General features: G+C 40.6%; 1 protein-coding gene across 2 annotated transcripts in view; it reads right to left on the bottom strand.

The window, feature by feature from the left end:
- Positions 1 to 15820, bottom strand: part of LOC135464697 (serine/threonine-protein phosphatase 6 regulatory ankyrin repeat subunit C-like) — a 37906-nt gene extending 22086 nt beyond the window's left edge. Inside the window, exons 1-6 of one of the 2 annotated variants that reach the window (XM_064742199.1) lie at positions 15721 to 15820; positions 11498 to 12284; positions 9715 to 9837; positions 8828 to 9021; positions 7530 to 7602; positions 5456 to 5583 (exon numbers count right to left, since the gene is read on the bottom strand). In XM_064742199.1, coding sequence (XP_064598269.1) covers positions 5456 to 5583; positions 7530 to 7602; positions 8828 to 9021; positions 9715 to 9837; positions 11498 to 11906 — 927 coding nt within the window. In that variant the 5' untranslated portion in view covers positions 11907 to 12284; positions 15721 to 15820. Of the gene's footprint in view, positions 1 to 5455; positions 5584 to 7529; positions 7603 to 8827; positions 9022 to 9714; positions 9838 to 11497; positions 12763 to 15720 lie in introns of those variants that run through there. The other variant, XM_064742198.1, reaches the window with a different exon arrangement.
- Between the last annotated feature and the right edge of the window lie 5669 nt (positions 15821 to 21489).

Raw genomic sequence — 21489 nt, 5'->3', positions numbered from 1 at the left:
TAGGGGTACATGCAAACAAGATAGGGGTACATGGAAACAACATAGGGTCATGGAAACAAGATAGGGGTACATGCAAACAAGATAGGGGTACATGGAAACAAGATAGAGGTACATGGAAACAACATAGGGGTACATGGAAACAACATAGGGAAGATCAAATTTGTCTGGAAAAACAAAATGGGTGTTATGAAAACAAAATGAGTGTGGGTAAAATAAAAGCAAGCATGACTACTGTCAGCCTCTCTGTACTGCCACCCACCAATCACTATATGTATACATGCATGCTGACATTTTCCACTTAGAAAATGGCGAGACAAGCCAGACAACCATTTAAACCCAGTCACATGGTATACTGACACCAGTAACAGCACAATGACACCAAATTTGACACCCCACCCAGTCAGAGAGTATACTTACACCAGTAACAGCACAATGACACCACACATGACACCCTGCCCAGTCTCAGTGCACTGGCACCACATGACACCCTGCCCAGTCACAGTAAACTGACATCAGTAACAGCACAATGACACCACAAATGACACCCTGCCCAGTCACAGCGCACTGGCACCACACGACACCCTGCCCAGTCACACAGTATACTGACACCAGTCACACTCCACTGACACCACACATGACATCACCCAGTATGCCTGACTATCGCCAGAAATCTCACGATACGACAGTATCATGATACACAGTTACATTACGACAGTATCATGATACACAGTTACTATACGATACGTATCACGATACACAGTTACGATATGACAGTATCATGATACACAGTTATGTTACGACAGTATCATGATACACAGTTATGTTACGATAAGTATCACGATGCACAGTTACGATACGATACACAGTTACGATACAACAGTATCATGATACACAGTTACATTACGACAGTATCATGATACACAGTTACTATACGATACGTATCACGATGCACAGTTACGATATGATACACAGTTACGATACAACAGTATCACGATACACAGTTACAATACGACAGTATCACGATACACAGTTACAATACGACAGTATCATGATACACAGTTACGATATGATACGTATCATGATACACAGTTATGATACGACAGTATCACGATACACAGTTACAATACAATACGTATCACGATACACAGTTACGATATGATACGTATCACGATACACAGTTACGATACGACAGTATCACGATACACAGTTACGATATGATACGTATCATGATACACAGTTATGATACGACAGTATCACGATACACAGTTACAATACGATATGTATCACGATACACAGTTACGATACGACAGTATCATGATACACAGTTACTATACGATACATATCACAATACAGTTACAATATGATACGTATCACGATACACAGTTATGATACGACAGTATCATGATGCACAGTTACGATACGATACACAGTTACGATACGACGGTATCACAATACACAGTTACAATACGACAGTATCACGATATACAGTTATGATACGATACAAATCACGATACACAGTTACGATATGATACGTATCATGATACACAGTTATGATACGACAGTATCACGATACACAGTTACAATATGATATGTATCACGATACACAGTTACGATACAACAGTATCACGATACACAGTTACGATACGATACATATCACAATACAGTTACAATACGATACGTATCACGATACACAGTTATGATATGATACGTATCACGATACACAGTTATGATACGACAGTATCACGATGCACAGTTACGATACGATACATATCACGATACACAGTTATGATACGACAGTATCACGATACACAGTTACAATACAATACAAATCACGATACACAGTTACGATACGATATGTATCACGATACACAGTTACGATACAACAGTACCATGATACAGATTGTTTTGTCCAATGGGTAAGGTGGCTATCTAAATATCAGTAAATAAATAAATAAATCAACAAATTAAATCAAATGAACAATTGCAGTTTTATTGCAGTTGTCTTCCCGCAGATTCCAAAGTAGAATCAATATTAGAGAATAACACAGGAAGTCCAAAACACCTGGAATGACTAGTTACTTCACCTGACTATGTAAACTAAGTAAACTTTTGAACCATAAGCAGTAAGCAACATACACCACATTATACACTGCAGTTTCAGTTTGCATACTAATACCAATTGAAGATTACACTGATCAACTCTCATGATTTGTGAGACAATTATAAAATGTAAATATTCATTTAATTACAACAAGAATCACAGTTCTGTTTCACTGGAATAAATTGTTTAATAACTCCCTGTCTCCCTGACGTTTTTTAATAACTTCATTCACATCTTAAATCTTCAAGAGTAGTTTTAGTATATTACTTATAATAAAACAAATAAAAATAATCTCTTTAAAATACAAAGAATATTTTTCAAAAAATCACAATTTTCTTATTTTTCTATCTAAGTATTCATTATATTTAAAAAAAACCTACCCATCAGTTCTGAGATCAACAAATGTAGCTTCTTGGTGTAGTGTGGTACCAGAAACTTAATGAAGTTCAGGAAATCACTGCTTTGCACAGCATTGAATGCTCGCAGGTCCTGGACAATCAATTCTGTTATCTTTTGGTTTATTAGGTCATTTTTTTTAAAGCTGACAAGACCCCCAGTTGACTTCATAAAACCGGCCAACGTTTTCTGTTTAGTTTCAGTTTATTTGTAAACTTCAGTCAAAGTTTCATCCCAGTTGTTAGATGAACAAGCCGGAGAAGGGGTCTGTCACATGTCACGGTGTCGTCTAAGATGAGTCGACATGTTAGTTGTGTTTCCACTGTAGCCCGTTACAGTTTCCATGGTCAGCACATAACCTTCCTTTCTGTACCCTATAGCTTCTTCCACCGTAGCCCATTACAGTTTCGTAAAGTCGGCACACAGCCTTCTTTCTGCACCCTTTACCTTCTTCCACTGTAGCCCATTACAATTTCGCATAGTCGGCCACATAACCTTCTTTCTGTACCCTTTAGCTTCTTCCACTGTAGCCCATTACAGTTTCCCATAGTCGGCACACAACCTTCTTTCTGTACCCTTTACCTTCTTCCACTGTAACCCATTACAGTTTCCCATAGTCGGCACACAACCTTCTTTCTGTACCCTTTAGCTTCTTCCACTGTAGCCATTACAGTTTCCCATTGTCGGCACACAACCTTCTTTCTGTACCCTTTAGCTTCTTCCACTGTAACCCCTTTACAGTTTCGTAAAGTCGGCACACAACCTTCTTTCTGTACCCTTTACCTTCTTCCACTGTAGCCCATTACAGTTTCGCATAGTCGGCACATAACCTTCTTTCTGTACCCTATAGCTTCTTCCACTGTAGCCCATTACAGTTTCGCATAGTCGGCACACAGCCTTCTTTCTGTACCCTTTAGCTTCTTCCACTGTAGCCCATTACAGTTTCCCACAGTCGGCACATAGCCTTCTTTCTGTACCCTTTAGCTTCTTCCACTGTAGCCCATTACAGTTTCGCATAGTCGGCACACAACCTTCTTACTGTAACCCTTTAGCTTCTTCCACTGTAGCCCATTACAGTTTCCCATAGTCGGCACACAGCCTTCTTTCTGTACCCTTTAGCTTCTTCCACTGTAGCCCATTACAGTTTCGCATAGTCGGCACACAACCTTCTTACTGTATCCTTTAGCTTCTTCCACTGTAGCCCATTACAGTTTCGCATAGTCGGCACACAGCCTTCTTTCTGTACCCTTTAGCTTCTTCACTGTAGCCCATTACAGTTTCCCATAGTCGGCACACAGCCTTCTTTCTGTACCCTTTAGCTTCTTCCACTGTAGCCCATTACAGTTTCCCATAGTCGGCACACAACCTTCTTTCTGTACCCGTTAGCTCCTTTCACTGTAGCCCATTACAGTTTCCCATAGTCAGCACACAACCTTCTTTCTGTACCCTTTAGCTTCTTCCACTGTAGCCCATTACAGTTTTGCATAGTCGGCACACAACCTTCTTTCTGTACCCTTTAGCTCTTCCACTGTAGCCCATTACAGTCTCCCATAGTCAGCACACAACCTTCTTTCTGTACCCTTTAGATTCTTCCACTGTAGCCTATTACAGTTTTGCAAAGTCGGCACACAACCTTCTTTCTGTACCCTTTAGCTTCTTCCACTGTAGCCCATTACAGTTTTCCCATAGTCAGCACACAACCTTCTTTCTGTACCCTTTAGATTCGTCCACTGTAGCCCATTACAGTTTCGTAAAGTCGGCACACAACCTTCTTTCTGTACCCTATAGCTTCTTCCACTGTAGCCCATTAGTTTCCCATAGTCAGCACACAACCTTCTTTCTGTACCCTCTAGGCTTCTTCCCACTGTAGCCCATTACAGTTTCGTAAAGTCGGCACACAACCTTCTTTCTGTACCCTTTAGCTTCTTCCACTGTAGCCCATTAGTTTCCCATAGTCAGCACACAACCTTCTTTCTGTACCCTCTAGCTTCTTCCACTGTAGCCCATTACAGTTTCGTAAAGTCGGCACACAACCTTCTTTCTGTACCCTTTAGCTTCTTCCACTGTAGCCCGTTACAGTTTTGCATAGTCGGCCACACCACCTTCTTTCTGTACCCTCTAGCTTCTCCACTGTAGCCCGTTACAGTTTCGCATAGTCGGCATACAACCTTCTTACTGTACCCTTTAGCTTCTTCCACTGTAGCCCATAACAGTTTCGCATAGTCGGCACACAATCTCAACGCCACCTGACTCCGCCACTTCTGTATCCAACACAGACACGCAAGAGCTCTTTAAAGGGAGATAAATCCGGAGGTAAACAAACGTTAGCTCCCCTGACTTGCGTATCGCGATACGGGACTGCCGATACGAGATGAGCATCGCCGGCTCATCGTATCGATACTATTGATGCATCGTTTAATCGTAACATCCTTACTACCCAGTCATGACACCCTGCCCACTCACAGTATACTGACACCACACATGACACCCTGCCCAGTCACAATATACTGACACCAGTCACAGTGCACTGGCACCACACATGACACCCTGCCCAGTCACAGTATATTGACACCAGTCACAGTGCACTGACACCACACATGACACCCTGTCCAGTCACAGTATACTGACACCAGACATGACAACCTGCCCAGTCACAATATACTGACACCACACATGACACCCTGCCCAGTCACAGTATACTGACACCAGACATGACAACCTGCCCAGTCACAATATACTGACACCACACATGACACCCTGCCCAGTCACAATATACTGACACCACACATGACACCCTGCCCAGTCACAGTATACTGACACCAGTCACAGTATACTGACACCACACAAAGAGATTACTGAACTTCTTCCTCCTAGTGTACAAGCTGAACATCCTTTCCTTTGCCATTATTTTCTAACTGTTAAAAATGACATCATAACATCCCAGACACAATTACTCACATCACAGAGGACGGCATCTCTGTTCTGCGCAGCAATCATAAGGGGCGTCATCCCCGCACTGTTACACAGGTCGATGTCAGCACCCTGTACTCTCACCAGAGTCAACAACATCGGCAGCATCGAGAGACCTGCACAAGAAACATGTAGTTGTTTATAGCCTAAAGTCATGGTACAGAATTTTTCAATCATATGCTGGCAGTCGGTACATGTAAGTCAGCCGTATGGGTGGGAGAAATCAAAGTGCTCGGAAACGGTCGTGATCTCTACGGTTCTGAGTGCTCGGAAACAGTCGTGATCTCTACGGTTCTGAGTGCTCGGAAACGGTCATGATCTCTACGGTTCTGAGTGCTCAGAAACGGTCGTGATCCCTACGGTTCTGAGTGCTCGGAAACGGCCATGATCTCTATGGTTCTGAGTGCTCGGAAACGGCCATGATCTCTACGGTTCTGAGTGCTCGGAAACGGTCTCTACGGTTCTGAGTGCTCGGAAACGGCCATGATCTCTATGGTTCTGAGTGCTCGGAAACGGCCATGATCTCTACGGTTCTGAGTGCTCGGAAACAGTCATGATCCCTACGGTTCTGAGTGAATAACAACATTAAAGTGATTTGAAATTTTGACTTAAAGTATAAAATTGCTTTGTGACCCTGGGGCCTGATCCCAAACTTTAAGAACTGAGGCCATTGTGACAAGAGTTTTGTAAAATGTGCCTCAAAATACTGCTCGGTCATGATCCCTACGGTTCTGAGTGCTCGGAAACGGTGGTGGTCTCTACGGTTCTGAGTGCTCGGAAACGTTGGTGGTCTCTACGGTTCTGAGTGTTCGGAAACGGTCGTGGTCTCTACGGTTCTGAGTGCTCGGAAACGGTCATGATCTCTACGGTTCTGAGTGCTCGGAAACGGTCGTGGTCTCTATGGTTCTGAGTGCTTTGAAACGGTCGTGGTCTCTACGGTTCTGAGTGCTCAGAAACGGTCGTGGTCTCTACGGTTCTGAGTGCTCGGAAACGGTCATGATCTCTACGGTTCTGAGTGCTCGGAAACGGCCATGATCTCTATGGTTCTGAGTGCTCGAAAACGGCCATGATCTCTACGGTTCTGAGTGCTCGGAAACGGTCATGATCCCTACGGTTCTGAGTGCTCGGAAACGGTCATGATCTCTATGGTTCTGAGTGCTCGGAAACGGTCATGATCTCTACGGTTCTGAGTGCTCGGAAACGGTCATGATCTCTACGGTTCTGAGTGCTCGGAAATGGCCATGATCTCTACGGTTCTGAGTGCTCGGAAACGGTCATGATCTCTACGGTTCTGAGTGCTCGGAAACAGTCATGGTCTCTATGGTTCTGAGTGCTCGGAAACGGCCATGATCTCTATGGTTCTGAGTGCTCGGAAACGGCCATGATCTCTACGGTTCTGAGTGCTCGGAAACGGTCATGATCCCTACGGTTCTGAGTGCTCAGAAACGATCATGATCTCTATGGTTCTGAGTGCTCGGAAACGGTGGTGGTCTCTACGGTTCTGAGTGCTCGGAAACAGTCATGATCTCTATGGTTCTGAGTGCTCGGAAATGGCTATGATCTCTACGGTTCTGAGTGCTCGGAAACGGTCATGATCCCTACAGTTCTGAGTGCTCGGAAACGGTCGTGGTCTCTACGGTTCTGAGTGCTCGGAAACGGTCGTGGTCTCTACGGTTCTGAGTGCTCGGAAACGGCCATGATCTCTACGGTTCTGAGTGCTCGGAAACGGCCATGATCTCTACGGTTCTGAGTGCTCGGAAACGGTCATGATCCCTATGGTTCTGAGTGCTCGGAAACGGTCATGACCTTCTTACATAAAAAAATAACAACATTAAAGTGATTTGAAATTTTGACTTAAAGTATAAAATTGCTTTGTGACCCTGGGGCCTGATCCCAAACTTTAAGAACTGAGGCCATTGTGACAAGAATTTTGTAAAATGTGCCTCAAAATACTGCTTTCAGAGAGTTTTTAAGTCTGTTACTATAATGAAAGAACTTTGTTTGGTAAACACGCGTGTTCAAAAAGTGAAAAAAAAAAATCAGAGAATGTCCATATGCTTACCTCCCCTTGTGGCAATATGGACCAGGTAGTCTCCCTTACTATCACACTGCCCATTGACGTCAAATTCGTATGTCTGCAATGATAATGCTAGGGTTTGAAAGGACTTTTGCTGACTTTGGGCCACTGATCTACTACTCAATTTGGTTGCTTGAAATATGGATTTGATAGCATAACATCAAATTTTCCAGAAACCAAACCAGAAACTTAGGAGCATTTGGTCCCTGAAAAACCTTTATTTCGAGGCCTGAATTTCAATATACATTAATCTGGATTAAGACTTAATGCCGGATTTAACTTTAAGTCAAGTCTTCAATTATAAAATCAGCCTCAAAAAAATGTATATTAAATATGAACTAAAACTGCAGATCTCATACTTTGACTTTGGAGAAGTGCATTGGCTGCTGAGAGTGGCCAAAATTGTAAATATAAAATATGACTTAATATGAGTATTAGCTGCTACACTTTTGAACCTCTAGGGCCCAGCAGATAACTGGAAATCAAAAGTCAAACATGTCAAAAGAGTGCTCTGCCTGCACTGCACAAATTAAGTAAACTGTGAATCTCAATAAAGCCTAGTTTTGGGCAGACTGTGAGTCTGTGAAGCCTGATCGAGCAGTTCGCAAAATTGCATAATGTTCAAATCATGTCATACATGATTGGCTATCTGTGTACTAAAACTGGACGCTGACACCGACACCGTCAGCATCTAATCCCTCTCTCACAAAACTTCTCCTTACTTCATACAGGCGAAATTAGAATCACATTTCCTGGTGTTCAAAGCGGATTGCCTAGGGTAATATACATATGAAGAGATGCACAATCGATACTGATTGGCTGAAAATAAAGATAGGGTTTTCTGGGTTAAAGTATGTAGTCTTGAGTCACCCTCGAATATATGTACAGTTAAAAACCAAGTTGTTAATTTCTTTATCCCAGCCATGCTTAGGCTGGGATTCCCCACACCAGCCAATCACTGACAGATTCAGTATTCCTTCAACGGGACAAAATTTTCAAAAGCATGTACAAGTATAAATCAAATATGATACATGTACTGGAATTCGTCAAACTTTTGGCATGTTTGCAAGGATGTAGGTTGGTCTCCAATATTACATGAAAAATGTCCTTAAATCACAATGACATTTGCTATTTCACAAGTGAAAAAGTTGAGGAATTTGGTTAAGTTCATTCATGCCAATAACTATCTATGCATATATGTCAGTAATTAAAAATTTAAACAATAAAGAGCCAAATTAATGTGTTGTATAAATAAATGATATTAAACAAATAAACACACTCACCTGTAATTTTTTCTGTAATTCATCAAAATGCTTTGAACTTTGGGCCAGGTTGAAAATAGACTCAACATCAGTTTGGGTGGGGAGGATGTGAGACTTGCTATACCTTGGGGACTGGGAACTGTTGCTGATGATATATCGCTGAGGTAGGAGCTTACGGAGCTGAGCAGAGAAACACACCTGGTCAGCAGGGTGACCTAAAGGTAAATAAAGGGAGTAACTTGTGTCAAAATTATCTCTAATTTAGGCCGTCACATGTTTAGTGATATAGATTACAATACTTCTAGGCTTACCAAATTTATCTCTGTTTTCTGAAATATTAAAACACTTCTAAGCACCACAAAATTTGTCTTCAATTTTAGATGGTAGACTGATGGTCGACTCAAAAAGCTTACAAACACGACCATTGTCTGACATAATAGGCCATAGATAAGCTTACTAAATCTGTCTCTGATTTTGAGTGATTCAGACCACGTGTAGACTTACCAAATTTATCTCTGATTTTGGTTGGTACTGACCACTTAAGAAATTAACAACTTGGTTTTAATTTATACATTTGATTTATTTATTCATTTGATTGGTGTTTTATGCCATACTCAAGAATATTTCACTTATACATTGGCAGACAGCATTATGGTGGGAGGAAACCGGCCAGAGCCCAGAGGAAACCCATGACCATCTACAGGTTGCTGTCAGACCTTCCCACATACTGCCGGAGAGGAAGCCAGCATGAGCTGGACTTGAACTCACAGCGACCACATTGGTGAGATGCTCCTGGGTCATTGTGCCGTGGTGGCATGCTAACTCCCTTGGCCACGGAAGCCTTCATTTTTAGACTTACCAAATTTTACTGTGACTTTGTGTGAAATGTAGGCCACTTTTAGGCTTACCATATTTATCTCTGATTTTGGGTGGTATCCCGGCATGACAGAGGAACTGTACTGCCTCAGCATTACGGGCGATGAGCGCCAAGTGTAACATACCACTGCCGTCTTCAAACACCTGATCTAGGTCTGTGGGGAAAGGGAAAGTGAAAATAAAAACATATTGGTGCTAAACATTACGTACAACCACCTAAACATCACTACGAGTTTATTTCGAACAGTTTTCTCCACAAACATTCTGAGGGCAATAACAAAACTTCTCTGTACAAGCCTAGGATTGAACTATTCATTTATCTATTAATTTGATTGGGTACTTTTATTTATTTGTTTATTTGATTGGTGTTTTATGCCATGTTTAAGCTAGTATTATGGTGGGGAAGAAACCGAGCACAGTCCGGAGGTAGCACGTTCAGATGCCCATTCACAAAACCCACATAGTGCTAAGTTCACATAGCTACCATGGCGACGTAAAATCTACAATACTGGGTGGCCATGGTAGATTTTTTTTTTTTTTTTTTTTTGATTGGTGTTTTACGCCGTACTCAAGAATATTTCACTTATACGACGGCGGCCAGCATTATGGTGGGTGGAAAACGGGCAGAGCCCAGCGGAAACCCACGACCATCCGCAGGTTGCTGGCAGACCTTCCCACGTACGGCCGGAGAGGAAGCCAGCATGAGCTGGTCTTGAACTCACAGTGACCGCATTGGTGAGAGGCTTCTGGGTCACTACGCTGCGCTAGCGCGCTAACCGACTGAGCCACGGAGGCCATGGTAGATAAATGCATGTATTGTTACGAGTGCTTTGTAAAACGGACACCAGGTTTATGGGTGAAGGAAAAAATCTTAACTGCTCATTTAATAGTGCAGTCACATTCCAGCCGAACATCCTACGCCCATCAAGGCTCCACTGTCAGCGTTTGGTGGGCCCACCGTGGTCGGGTAACATTCCATTGTGTGTACACTCCGATCAGGATTTGTGTATCACGGCCACCACCGCACCATCATGGTCAGACAATCCAAGCATGATTTGACGACGTCAACATAACTGATACATGTGTATGTTCTTGGGGCGAGTCAGTCTAAAAACTCTACAGTAATGTAACTATTTAGATGTCGGCTGATGTCACAGTATCATTCGCCTACCCAATCTGTACAAGTTTAAAAAATCTACATTGTATTAATATATGCTCAGCATAGGCTACAAACAGCAGTACTATAGACTCGAATACTGCGGGAAATTATCAAGCAGGAAAAAATGCTTGTCAGTATGCGAAGATGGTGGATTTGACAGAAATTGGTTTGTCACAAACACAGGATGGACGCTGGCAAAGTCTGATTAGGATGGCAGGATGTTACGCCCATGATGGTACCATGAGGGGCCCACAATGGGCATACGATCCCGTCAGGACAGCAGTACTGAGTGGATCAGGGTCCGCGTATGATGGGCGGACTGTCGTGGTATGGTCAGCCTACAATGGACGTGGGACATTGGGCAAGGATCCTGCTGTACTGTACCTTTATTTCTATGAATTAATTTGAATGCAATTTTACACCATACTCAAGAATATTTCACTTACACGACAATGGCCAGCATTATGGTGGGAGGAAACCGGGCAGATGGAGGGGAAACACAAAACTATCCGTAGGTTACTGGCAGACCACCCCCTATCCTCAACCCCTCCCCCCCCCCCCCCCCCCGCCCCAACATATAAGTTGAGAGGAGCCAGCATGAGTTGAACTCATAGCGATCGCATTGTATATGCTCATGAAATACTGATAATACTTACTGACAAGTTTTAGACCCAGAAGGGCCTTGAGGAGTCGTACTGGTCCACACCGTAGTGACATCTTGCACATGTCTAGGATAGCTCTGCGCAGCACCGTATCATGGCAGACTTCTGACATCGTTTTCCTCAGACTTTGTTCACTCGGCCACAATGAGCTAAAGTCGACCAATTTATCTCCGTATTTGTAAGGACAGAACGAGAGCTGAGGTTTCCAAAATGTCATGCAAATATTTCTGTGGTTATCCTTTTCAGAGTAGTGGAGCAAATTTGATTGGCTGGACTGAGAGGAACGATCCAGTGAAATTTGATTGTCAAATCGGCGCCCAGGCTTCCCTGATGATACAGACTTTGCCATTGTTTTATTGTCTTCGTTGTTCTGGTGGTGATATATTGACTTACTGTCAAACATGTGACAGTGGTAGGGCCCCTTACAGCAGCAAGGACGTTTGCTAGAGTCGTCCCCCTTTTCCGAGCTTTCAGTCTGAGATTTCAAGGATTCAAAATTGTTCAATTTGGCACAGGACTGAGAGCCTGCCTTCCTAGTAGACTGGTTTTTTTACACCAGAATAAGGAAGTTTTAATTTCTTCAGGGCTCCCAACATAAGCTTCCTTCTGGCACCAATGTGGGGTTTATCCTCTTCTTTAGAAGACACACCTGAAATTTGCGGTGTTTCATTCGAAACCAACTTTTTCTGTTCTTTGGTAATTTTGGCACCTTGTTGTGTTTCATCTTTGCTTTCTCCACAAGGCACATTTCCGTCTTTTTCCAATAGGATCTTGGGATTTTCTAAAGCATAAAACGACTCAAAACTTGATCCCAAACTCTTCTTTATCGATTCTTCACAGCACAAAGTACCAGCACTATCACTGTTTAACACATCTATATTTGTACAAAATGGGTCATCACAGATGTAGCATCTTCGTGCTACAGTAATTCCAGGGCTGTACGACCCTTGAAGTCTGTTTTCTTTTGAACAATCTCCATAATCATTGGGCACAATGTGTATCGAATGTAGCAATTTGCTCTGATGATTATTCCTGTGAGCTGGTGTTACACAAAGTGACTGTGTAAAACTCACAGTTCTGTTTTGCCTGCGCCACAGTTCAACCCGACATGCCTTGTTTTCTATCTGCTGCAATTCTGTGGTTAAAACTTCTGCAACGTTTGGAACAAAACTGAACATTTTTATAGCTTTCTAAATTGCTTTTAACACAAAATCATTTTGTCTGTTGTATCTGACCGAAGAATTCAACAATGCTTGCAACTGAAAGCTGTTTTTTGGAATTTTCAGATTTTTTTCCTTCAGACTATAAGATGTAGTTTCGATTTTAGGGGTTTCAAAAAGCTGCACAGGTTACAATAAAGGTCAGGAGGAAAGCCCTACGGAGGTGAAGAACAGGTCATAAATATCTGCCATTGAAGGTCACAAGTCCAAAGAGCAAGGTTGAAGTGTCATGACAGGGTGTGGATAACAGTGGTATTCTTATTTTGGAAACAAAGCTTTTTATTAATTACAGGTACAAGTACTCACATACATATAAGATTGACTGGATTTTGAGGCAAGCTTTGTACATAGCTTAGTATCAACGTCTGCATTGGTAGAGCAAAAGCCCTACTTTTATATCTATATATATCTAAAAGTATCTGCGGGGAGACAAAATCCAGTTTCCAACAAAAATGTTATCTACAAAGAATTTTCCAACAAGTAGCTTGATCCTCCACTATATAAAAGTTTTTAGACAAAATGCAAATATTATTCCCAGGTCTGGTATTGCTTACAGGTATGTTCATGATTCAGGGGAATTTGATCCTTGTTGGGTATTCACGAAAATATGGTCTTTCCGCGAAATTCAGGGGAATTTGATTCCTGTTGGGTATTCATGAAAATATTGTCCTTCTGAAAAATTCACAGAAATTTGATCCTTGCAGGGTATTCATGAAACTATGGTCCTTCCAGGAAATTCAGGGGAATGTGATCCTTGTTGGGTATTCGCAGGAATGTGAACCTTTTGGGAAATTCATGAGAATCTGGTAAAACATGGGGATTCTTTGGAATGCAGTCCTGTTGGGGATTTCCCAGGGATAAATCAGACACAGTTTCATATTGTCAAGAAAGGTCCTTGGGCACCTTTCCATACTGACTGTGCTGTTGTAAGACATCTATCAAATCAGACACTTCTGATACTCAGCACAAAATTTTGCAGGAACTGCTGGTGAAGCTCTCAGGAATTAAAAAGCATGGGAAATTGGTGTTCCAGAAAAGCGGAGAATCGAGGTAAAGCGTCGGTTGCGGGAAAACAACCATCGTTTTGCTTGGCGTGTGGGAGGAATGTGCTGTGGAGAATAAAAATTAACAACTATTTAAATATTTCCAAAGCTGGACAGCTATCGTGTTATTTTCTGGGCATAGTTGTTCAAATCTGATATAAGACTAACCCTAAAACACCTAAAGTTCCGCCCATAAAGAGCATGTTTTTAGACGTAAATAAATGTCACAAATAAGTTTTGGTGCAGAAATTTTCAATTTTCCATTAGAATATCATCCGATGTTCCGAGTAAACCTCAACACACCTTTCTAAAATCAACAGAACTCTCACAATCAGGAAAAATGAGCCAGTTAGTTATGGACGAAATTTATGGTCATTTAAGGTAATACTTGTATATTTAGGTTTAGGCCAAGCCCTTAATTTTGTGCTTAAACCCAAAATATAAACTAAATCTGCTGTTGTTATACTATGACTCTGGACAACAGGACTGGCTACTGAATTTGGATAAAATCTTAAAACTATAACATGATTTAATACCTCCACTGGATAATTCACTTTCGAACAAGCCACTGGTGTCTCAAATTTATTTCATGTTTTAATATTCATGTAGACTATTGACAGCTTGCTCTCACAGCCATGTTGGAAAGACTAAGGAGATTGTTTTATCATAGATCCAGCATGTCTCTGAGTACAAGTCATCTAAACTCAAGAATATCTTTCAATTATGCTAGAGTCAAGTTAGGCCAAAACATTTTCCACTTTTGTTTTATGGGCAGAAAGAATCTTTCTCAGAATCAAGGGATGGTGTAAAACTAAAACTGTAAAAAATTATCCCAGTGTTTTGATTAAAGACATTTAATCATAAAAAATCTTATAAAACATCTAGATTGCACAAGATAAACAGGGTAGATTTTCAATTCTATTTGTATTCCAAGTTTGGATTTTTCAGTGATGACAGACTACAGGTAAAAAACACAAACTAAAATTGGTATGGACTTCATATATCATCAGAGGAAAGCTGACAGAGCCTGTGGAGCGCAAATTCCAGGCAAACCACGAGAAGCTCACTGTGAACGCTGAATTTTCTTGGCCAATTAAATCATTGCATTTGCACATGGGAGAACTAAATTACAGTTAGTTCACGCCAAAGAAACTGAATATATGGATCTGCAAACCACACTGACCGGCCCCAATGGCTCTCCAAAGGCAGTAGATCCAGGGTCAATCCTGGGTCGAGTCACACGTAAGACCCTTAAAGAGGAAGTTGTAGTTTCCTCGCTTGGCGTTCAGCATTAAGGGGAAGTGCAACGACTGATTGACCCGTATCAACATAATGGCTCGGGCAGGGCGCCTTACTTGCCTTTGGTAAGTGGTCTCAGTGAAGCAGCACTGGATAAAAGAGTGGTGGAAATCCGTCCTGCAACTCTGGAGGCACATTACCTGAACTCTAAGGACTCCTTCGTCGTTATATGACTGAAAAATTGTAAAGTATGACATTAAACCTCATGCACTCACTCACTCACTCATTCAAACCCCATAATACTGACTTTCCTTTGTTGCTTGTCCAGCTTTTCAGAACATCTTACATTCTTTCAACAGAAGTAAGAATGCTTGAACATGAATCCTTGTTCACAGGTATCCAGCATGTCTCAGGAAATTTTCTCATACCTGCTTTAACGGGTTACAGAATTGATTCTGATTGGCTGCTGTTAGAGAGAGGCCACTAAAGGTTATACCCAGGCTATGCTGAATTTTAGCTATGGTAGATTTATCCAGGCGTGACCAAAGCTGCACAGTCTAAGCAGCCCTATCCCCACTGTCAGCCAATCAGCATCGATTCTGTATTCCTTTAACTTCCAGCTGTATAATTTGTGTTCATTCTGCACTTACTTAATTCACGTCAGGTATTTGCTCGTTAAGTCATCCAAGCACTTAATTAGTTTTACCACACTCACCTGAGCAGAAGTTTCCCTGGTTCTAATTTACTTCAGTCACATAACAGGTGTTCATCAAGAAAATGATACAGTACGCCAGGTAACATCCACATCTACATGGCTACAAGGAAATAAAAAACCACAAATAAAATTAAAATGTTTTTTTTTTCTTTCCCATATTTATAACAATTCACTGCGTTTGTCTGAAATAAAGATATTACATTCTAAAACAGGACTACCAGGCCTTCGGATTTGAGGCATGCTTCACATATCACACTCCCACACCTAGCTAGCACACACCTGAAAAAAAATCTAGGTGTTCTAGAAAGACGCACCTAATAAAATCAGAAGAGTCTGGGGAGAATGAACTTATTCTGGGTTATTAAAAATCCATGGTTTGGAAAAATCACACCTTTTGGGGCTTAGGTGACAGGAAATTAAAGAAAATGGCTCCGTCAGTACTAAGAAATTGTAAGAAAGCCTGGGTAGAACTTGCCTCAAGAAGATCTGCTTAACAGCATAAAACGCTAAGGTCCATGTGCAGTATAATCTTAAGTGTTTGCCTATACAAAAAAATCTGCATTAAGTCTGTATCAGAGCAAAGAACCATCTACAATTTTATTTATTTAAAATTTGTTTATTCGATTGGTGTTTTACACCGTACACAGGAATATTTCACTTATACGACGGCAGCCAGCATTGGGGTGGGAGGAAAGCACGTATGGCCATAGAAGAAGCCAGCATGAGCTGGACTTGAACTCAGAGCAACCGCACTGTTGGGAGGCTCCTGGGTGATTGTGCCGGGCAGTGTGCTACCCCCCGCCCCCCGACACAGATGCCCCCTGACACAGATGCCCCCAGAACTATCTATAACAAAAAGACTTTAAATATAAGTGTATGTAATTTGGCCATTGTTTAATATAGAAGACCAAGTGTTCTCTGTCTTTCATCTGCTTTCATAGGGTTTCTAGAAAAATGGGGTGCCCAGGGAAAATAAACAATTAACCTTTGGCAAGTTGTTGTACAGTTTTCACTCATGAATCTGCTCCATGTTTAAGCGTATCAGAGCTGCATGAGCGAGTGTCTCAGGTGGAACAGCATTTAAACGAGCTCTCTCTTTGTACTGTAGACTCTCTTGACTTACAGGTAGGACTAAATTAAGGATTCGTAATTCACTCAAAGTCTGGACAACAAAATGCACTTTCAGAAGCATATAATAACCTTAAAAATGATATCTTTCATGCTAACAGTTAAGTTTTTCTCATAAGAAATTAATCAAACTCACAAAAAACTCTTCAGCGGCCTTATAAGGTGGATCAACCAATCAGCATCAAGCAAACTATGTCAGCTGAAAAAATGCTAAAGTCGAAGTAAAATATGGTATGTTGTTTATTTAGAGGTATACTCATTATAGCTGTTGTGCATGAGTTCCTGAGAGCTTACCCAGTTACCAGTAATTGACAAATCAACCTGAAAGGAATATGAAATGGATCTATTAACAACCAATTAGTCTATTAATAACCTGACCTGACTAAATAGTTCACTGCAGACTGAGTGGTTTTTTTTACCAAAGTACACTGTAATAAAATCTGAACTTTATAGGCCACATGTCTTACAGGTAAGAGTCATCAAAGTCAACAGTTTTAAGCACTTACCCGTGAAGACACAGGCAACAGGTAAATTAGACATCCACTAAATAGGTGCGCTATCTGTCAGCTTATATCTGAAGGTGTTTCAACATGTCATCCTACACAAATCTGTGCAGCTAGTACTGAGGTGAAGTCTAATACTTCACTGACATACTTAGCCTGTGAGGCTGCGGAGGGTGGGGGGGGATATCTCTGATAACATGTAAGATGAAATTGATGTCATACCTAAAGGTCAACTAAACCAACATCCAGATATCTATAGATGTCAACAACCTTTTCCCCAAATAAAAATATAGTGTTATTACTTCTTGGGCATTTCATAACATTACTATTCAGGAAATGGCAGCTCATTGAATGCAACGATCGATGATCAATGATCAAGTCATTCACAGAGACAACGTAATTGTAACACGTAACATGTTACAGGATACCTGAAATGCTTGGTTTCTATTTCTTAATACAGAGTATACGAGTTGGTCTAACATGTAAAAATCCACAATGGTTCTCAGCTTTCTTCTTGGTGCATAAAAACAACTTTAAATTATGGTTGTTCTATAAAGGCCCCAGGGGTTAGTCCAGATATTAAAGGTAAACACCTCTAATAATCAAACTAAGCAGACCACTTAAAACTATGCATAAATATACTTTCATTTATTCTTTTAGATTTTTGTGAACAGAGCTAAAAGCATTCAAACAAGTGAATTCTAAGGTGGGCTTTATGGACCATACTATCAGAGTTCAGGAACTCTGACGTTACAGGAAGTTTTTCCAGCTTTAAGCACAAAACTGAATGTTGGAATAACTCTTTTTACCTATGAGTAAAGGATAACTGTAATAATGCTCCCAGAAATTCCTTCCTTCAGGTGATCATCAGGAATTCCTAGGTACCGTCATTATGGCTCATAAAGCCCATCACAGTATTCAAATATCTGAATGCCTATCAACACTCTTTAAAAAATCTGAATAAATAAATAAAAGTATTTTTACGCATAGTTCTGAGTTGTCTATATCATGAACCTTATTTCATATCATGAACCTTATTTCATATTTCAGCTTTCTTTTACTTTAAGAATAATTATTAAGCTGTCAAAACAACTTGAATTGGCAGTGCCAAGCCACTCCCACCTTCCTGTGCACGTGTAGCTTATTCACCAATGATGTCATTTCCCAATGAGGGAAGTTTTATATCAAATAAAGAGGTTATAAAGATATATAAAATATGCTTCAAAACTGAAATTTTTTTCCCCTCATTTTTTTTGGCCACATTTTTCTGCATTTTCCTCATGACCATGCTCTTTCCTTAATTGTACCTATTCATCTTTCCATTTATAAACAGCAGTACAACTACAAACATTCCCAATTTATGCAATACAAATCTGTATAAAAAGAGCTTAAGGAAATTCCCCATGTACAGAAATTCAAATTTGGGTGAAATACATGCTGGGTCTTTTACTCTAAAGATTGAACAAACTGGGGTTTACAAGCTATTCTAATATTAATGATACTAATAGAAGTTTAAATCTGAAGCAAATAAACTCATGTTTTGACGTTATAAATCTACTTGATCATATACAGTTATCCTGGGACTCTTTTGCACTGACTGTATTTCGTATCTACTTTTGACTAGGCTGTATGCTGAAAACTGAAAATCTACTTTTGACTAGGCTGTATGCTGAAAACTGAAAATCTACTTTTGACTAGGCTGTATGCTACAAACTGAAAATCTACTTTTGACTAGGCTGTATGCTACAAACTGAAAATCTACTTTTGACTAGGCTGTATGCTGAAAACTGAAAATCTACTTTTGACTAGGCTGTATGCTGAAAACTGAAAATCTACTTTTGACTAGGCTGTATGCTGAAAACTGAAAATCTACTTTTGACTAGGCTGTATGCTACAAACTGAAAATCTACTTTTGACTAGGCTGTATGCTGAAAACTGAAAATCTACTTTTGACTAGGCTGTATGCTGAAAACTGAAAATCTACTTTTGACTAGGCTGTATGCTACAAACTGAAAATCACATTATTAATGGACTTGACAGCAGTATTCGCTTAGGGACAGAAATGCCTTTCCATAGAAGACTGTAGTCATATACACTGATCCAGTGTTACATTTCAGCTGTGGTAAACAGCCTATACCTTTTACTTCACTATTGGCGGCCTTGGCAGGTAAGCATGCAATGACCCAGGGGCCTCCCAGCACTGCGGTCACTGTGAGTTCACGTCCAGCTCATGCTGGTTTCCTCTCTAGGCGTACATGGAAGGTCTGCCACCAGCCTGTGGATGGTCATGGGTTCCCCCAGGCTCTGCCCACTTTCCTCCCACCATAATACTGGTCGCCGTCGTATAAGTGAAATACCAATCAAATAAATAAATATTTACAATTGACTACTCACGTAACAAGGGTCCTAGGTGCACAATGACATCAACTTTTTGGAGGATATATCAAAGCTATTGTGAAATTGTGGATGTTTTCACACTGCTTGTAACGTTACATTACTATATTAATACCGGCGTTGGGTGTTGCACACTGGTTCACAAATTTAGTGCTGCATCACCAAAAAATCATGTTGAGAACACCAAACATGACACCACACTCTGAATACTGTACTCCAAGCTACATGTAAGCACAACCGTCATACTCTCACAAATATATACTTACTTCCTGTATGAGAAGCCCCATAGGGGTTAGGTGGGTTAGGTGGGTGGGGTGGGATGGGGTTTGTTAGTCTACAGATGATGTTTTCATGGATAAAACAGTGCACATACTGCTTTTCCACCACGGCCAAATACAGCTCTTTAGTTTGGGGACCCTTTTTACCAATCTAATTTGGGCTAAAATCGTTTAAAATGCCTTATAAACATGTACCAGCTTTTATTGTCAAAAGTGCATGTAAATTTTCCTACAGTCAGTGATTATAGCGATTTTTCTTTCAACACTTAAGTTGAATTTATCATGCAATATTCCTCATAATTTGGGCTTTTTTAGGGTGTAATATGGGCACGTGTAAAGGGTATCAAAATGTTCTTATACATGCATTTGATCCTGACCACTCATTTACATGTTCATAATCTAAATTTCAACATTACAGTACGTGAAGCTACAATGAAAATCTGTTTTTTCCCCAAAATTAACTGGTGTTATGTCAGTCCCAGATATAAGTGACAAGCAACTTTCTAACACTGGTAGGGGAGCATCCTGTATATGCTAGCAAGGACACGCCAAGTTAAATCATTGTTTTACTGGCAGAATATATCTTTTTTCAATGTCGTCAGAGGATATAAAATTAAAACTATAAAAACATCATGATTAGACAAAATAAAAAAGGTGGATTTTCTATAGTTTTTAATTTTTGGATTCTCAGTGTCTACTCGCTCGTAAACGACAACATAAAATTGGTGTCAATTAACCCTCACCCCCCTTTTTAATAAAAACTATAATGAACAAGTTTATACGGTTGCATTACCATTTTTCTTGGTGATTCTAAATTTTAATATAGGTATGATAACTTTCTCTCTAATATAAGTTTCTGTCTTTGTGACTTTTTTTTTTATTAAACTCATGACAGATTACCTCAAAGTTTAATTTAACTGAACTTTAAGATCTAACTGGATCAAACACTTTTCATCGGAGTTTGAATACCAGTAAAGGTTTTCACCAGCATGACATTGACTATACTGAACGCAGCGAATAAGTTTACAAGTTTTTCTAGAGATAAAATTAAGTGGGTGCGAAAGGAGAAAAGCTTAACAATAACATATCGGTTGTGTAACCCGCTTGAAAATGAAAGTCCAATGAATGATCATATCGAATGTCACATTGAAACCTCGCCGAATTCTGGCAACCGTTTGTTTACACCACGACTGACAAGCTTAAATATGACACAGACTTGTGCTAGTTTAATTGTTGATTGTTAAGCAAAACTGACATCTTGTTACTTCTCAGCGTTAACTCGCATTTAACAGTCCTTCACACAAACCTCACTTACTTTTGCGGGGGAGGCCATCTTGCTAACATGTGATGCAAAGGGAGATAACCATTCGTGAAAATAGTGAAAACGAAACTGGGGATAACGCGGTTAGTTCCCTTCTACTGGGAGTGGAACCATTCGAATGACCCGCCCATTTATGCACACGGAT

Source organism: Liolophura sinensis, chromosome 4, assembly GCF_032854445.1.
Source record: "Liolophura sinensis isolate JHLJ2023 chromosome 4, CUHK_Ljap_v2, whole genome shotgun sequence".
NCBI classification, from domain to species: Eukaryota; Metazoa; Mollusca; class Polyplacophora; order Chitonida; family Chitonidae; genus Liolophura; species Liolophura sinensis.
The sequence above is the reverse complement of the archived record's forward strand: the minus strand, read 5'-3'. Positions and strand labels throughout refer to the sequence as shown.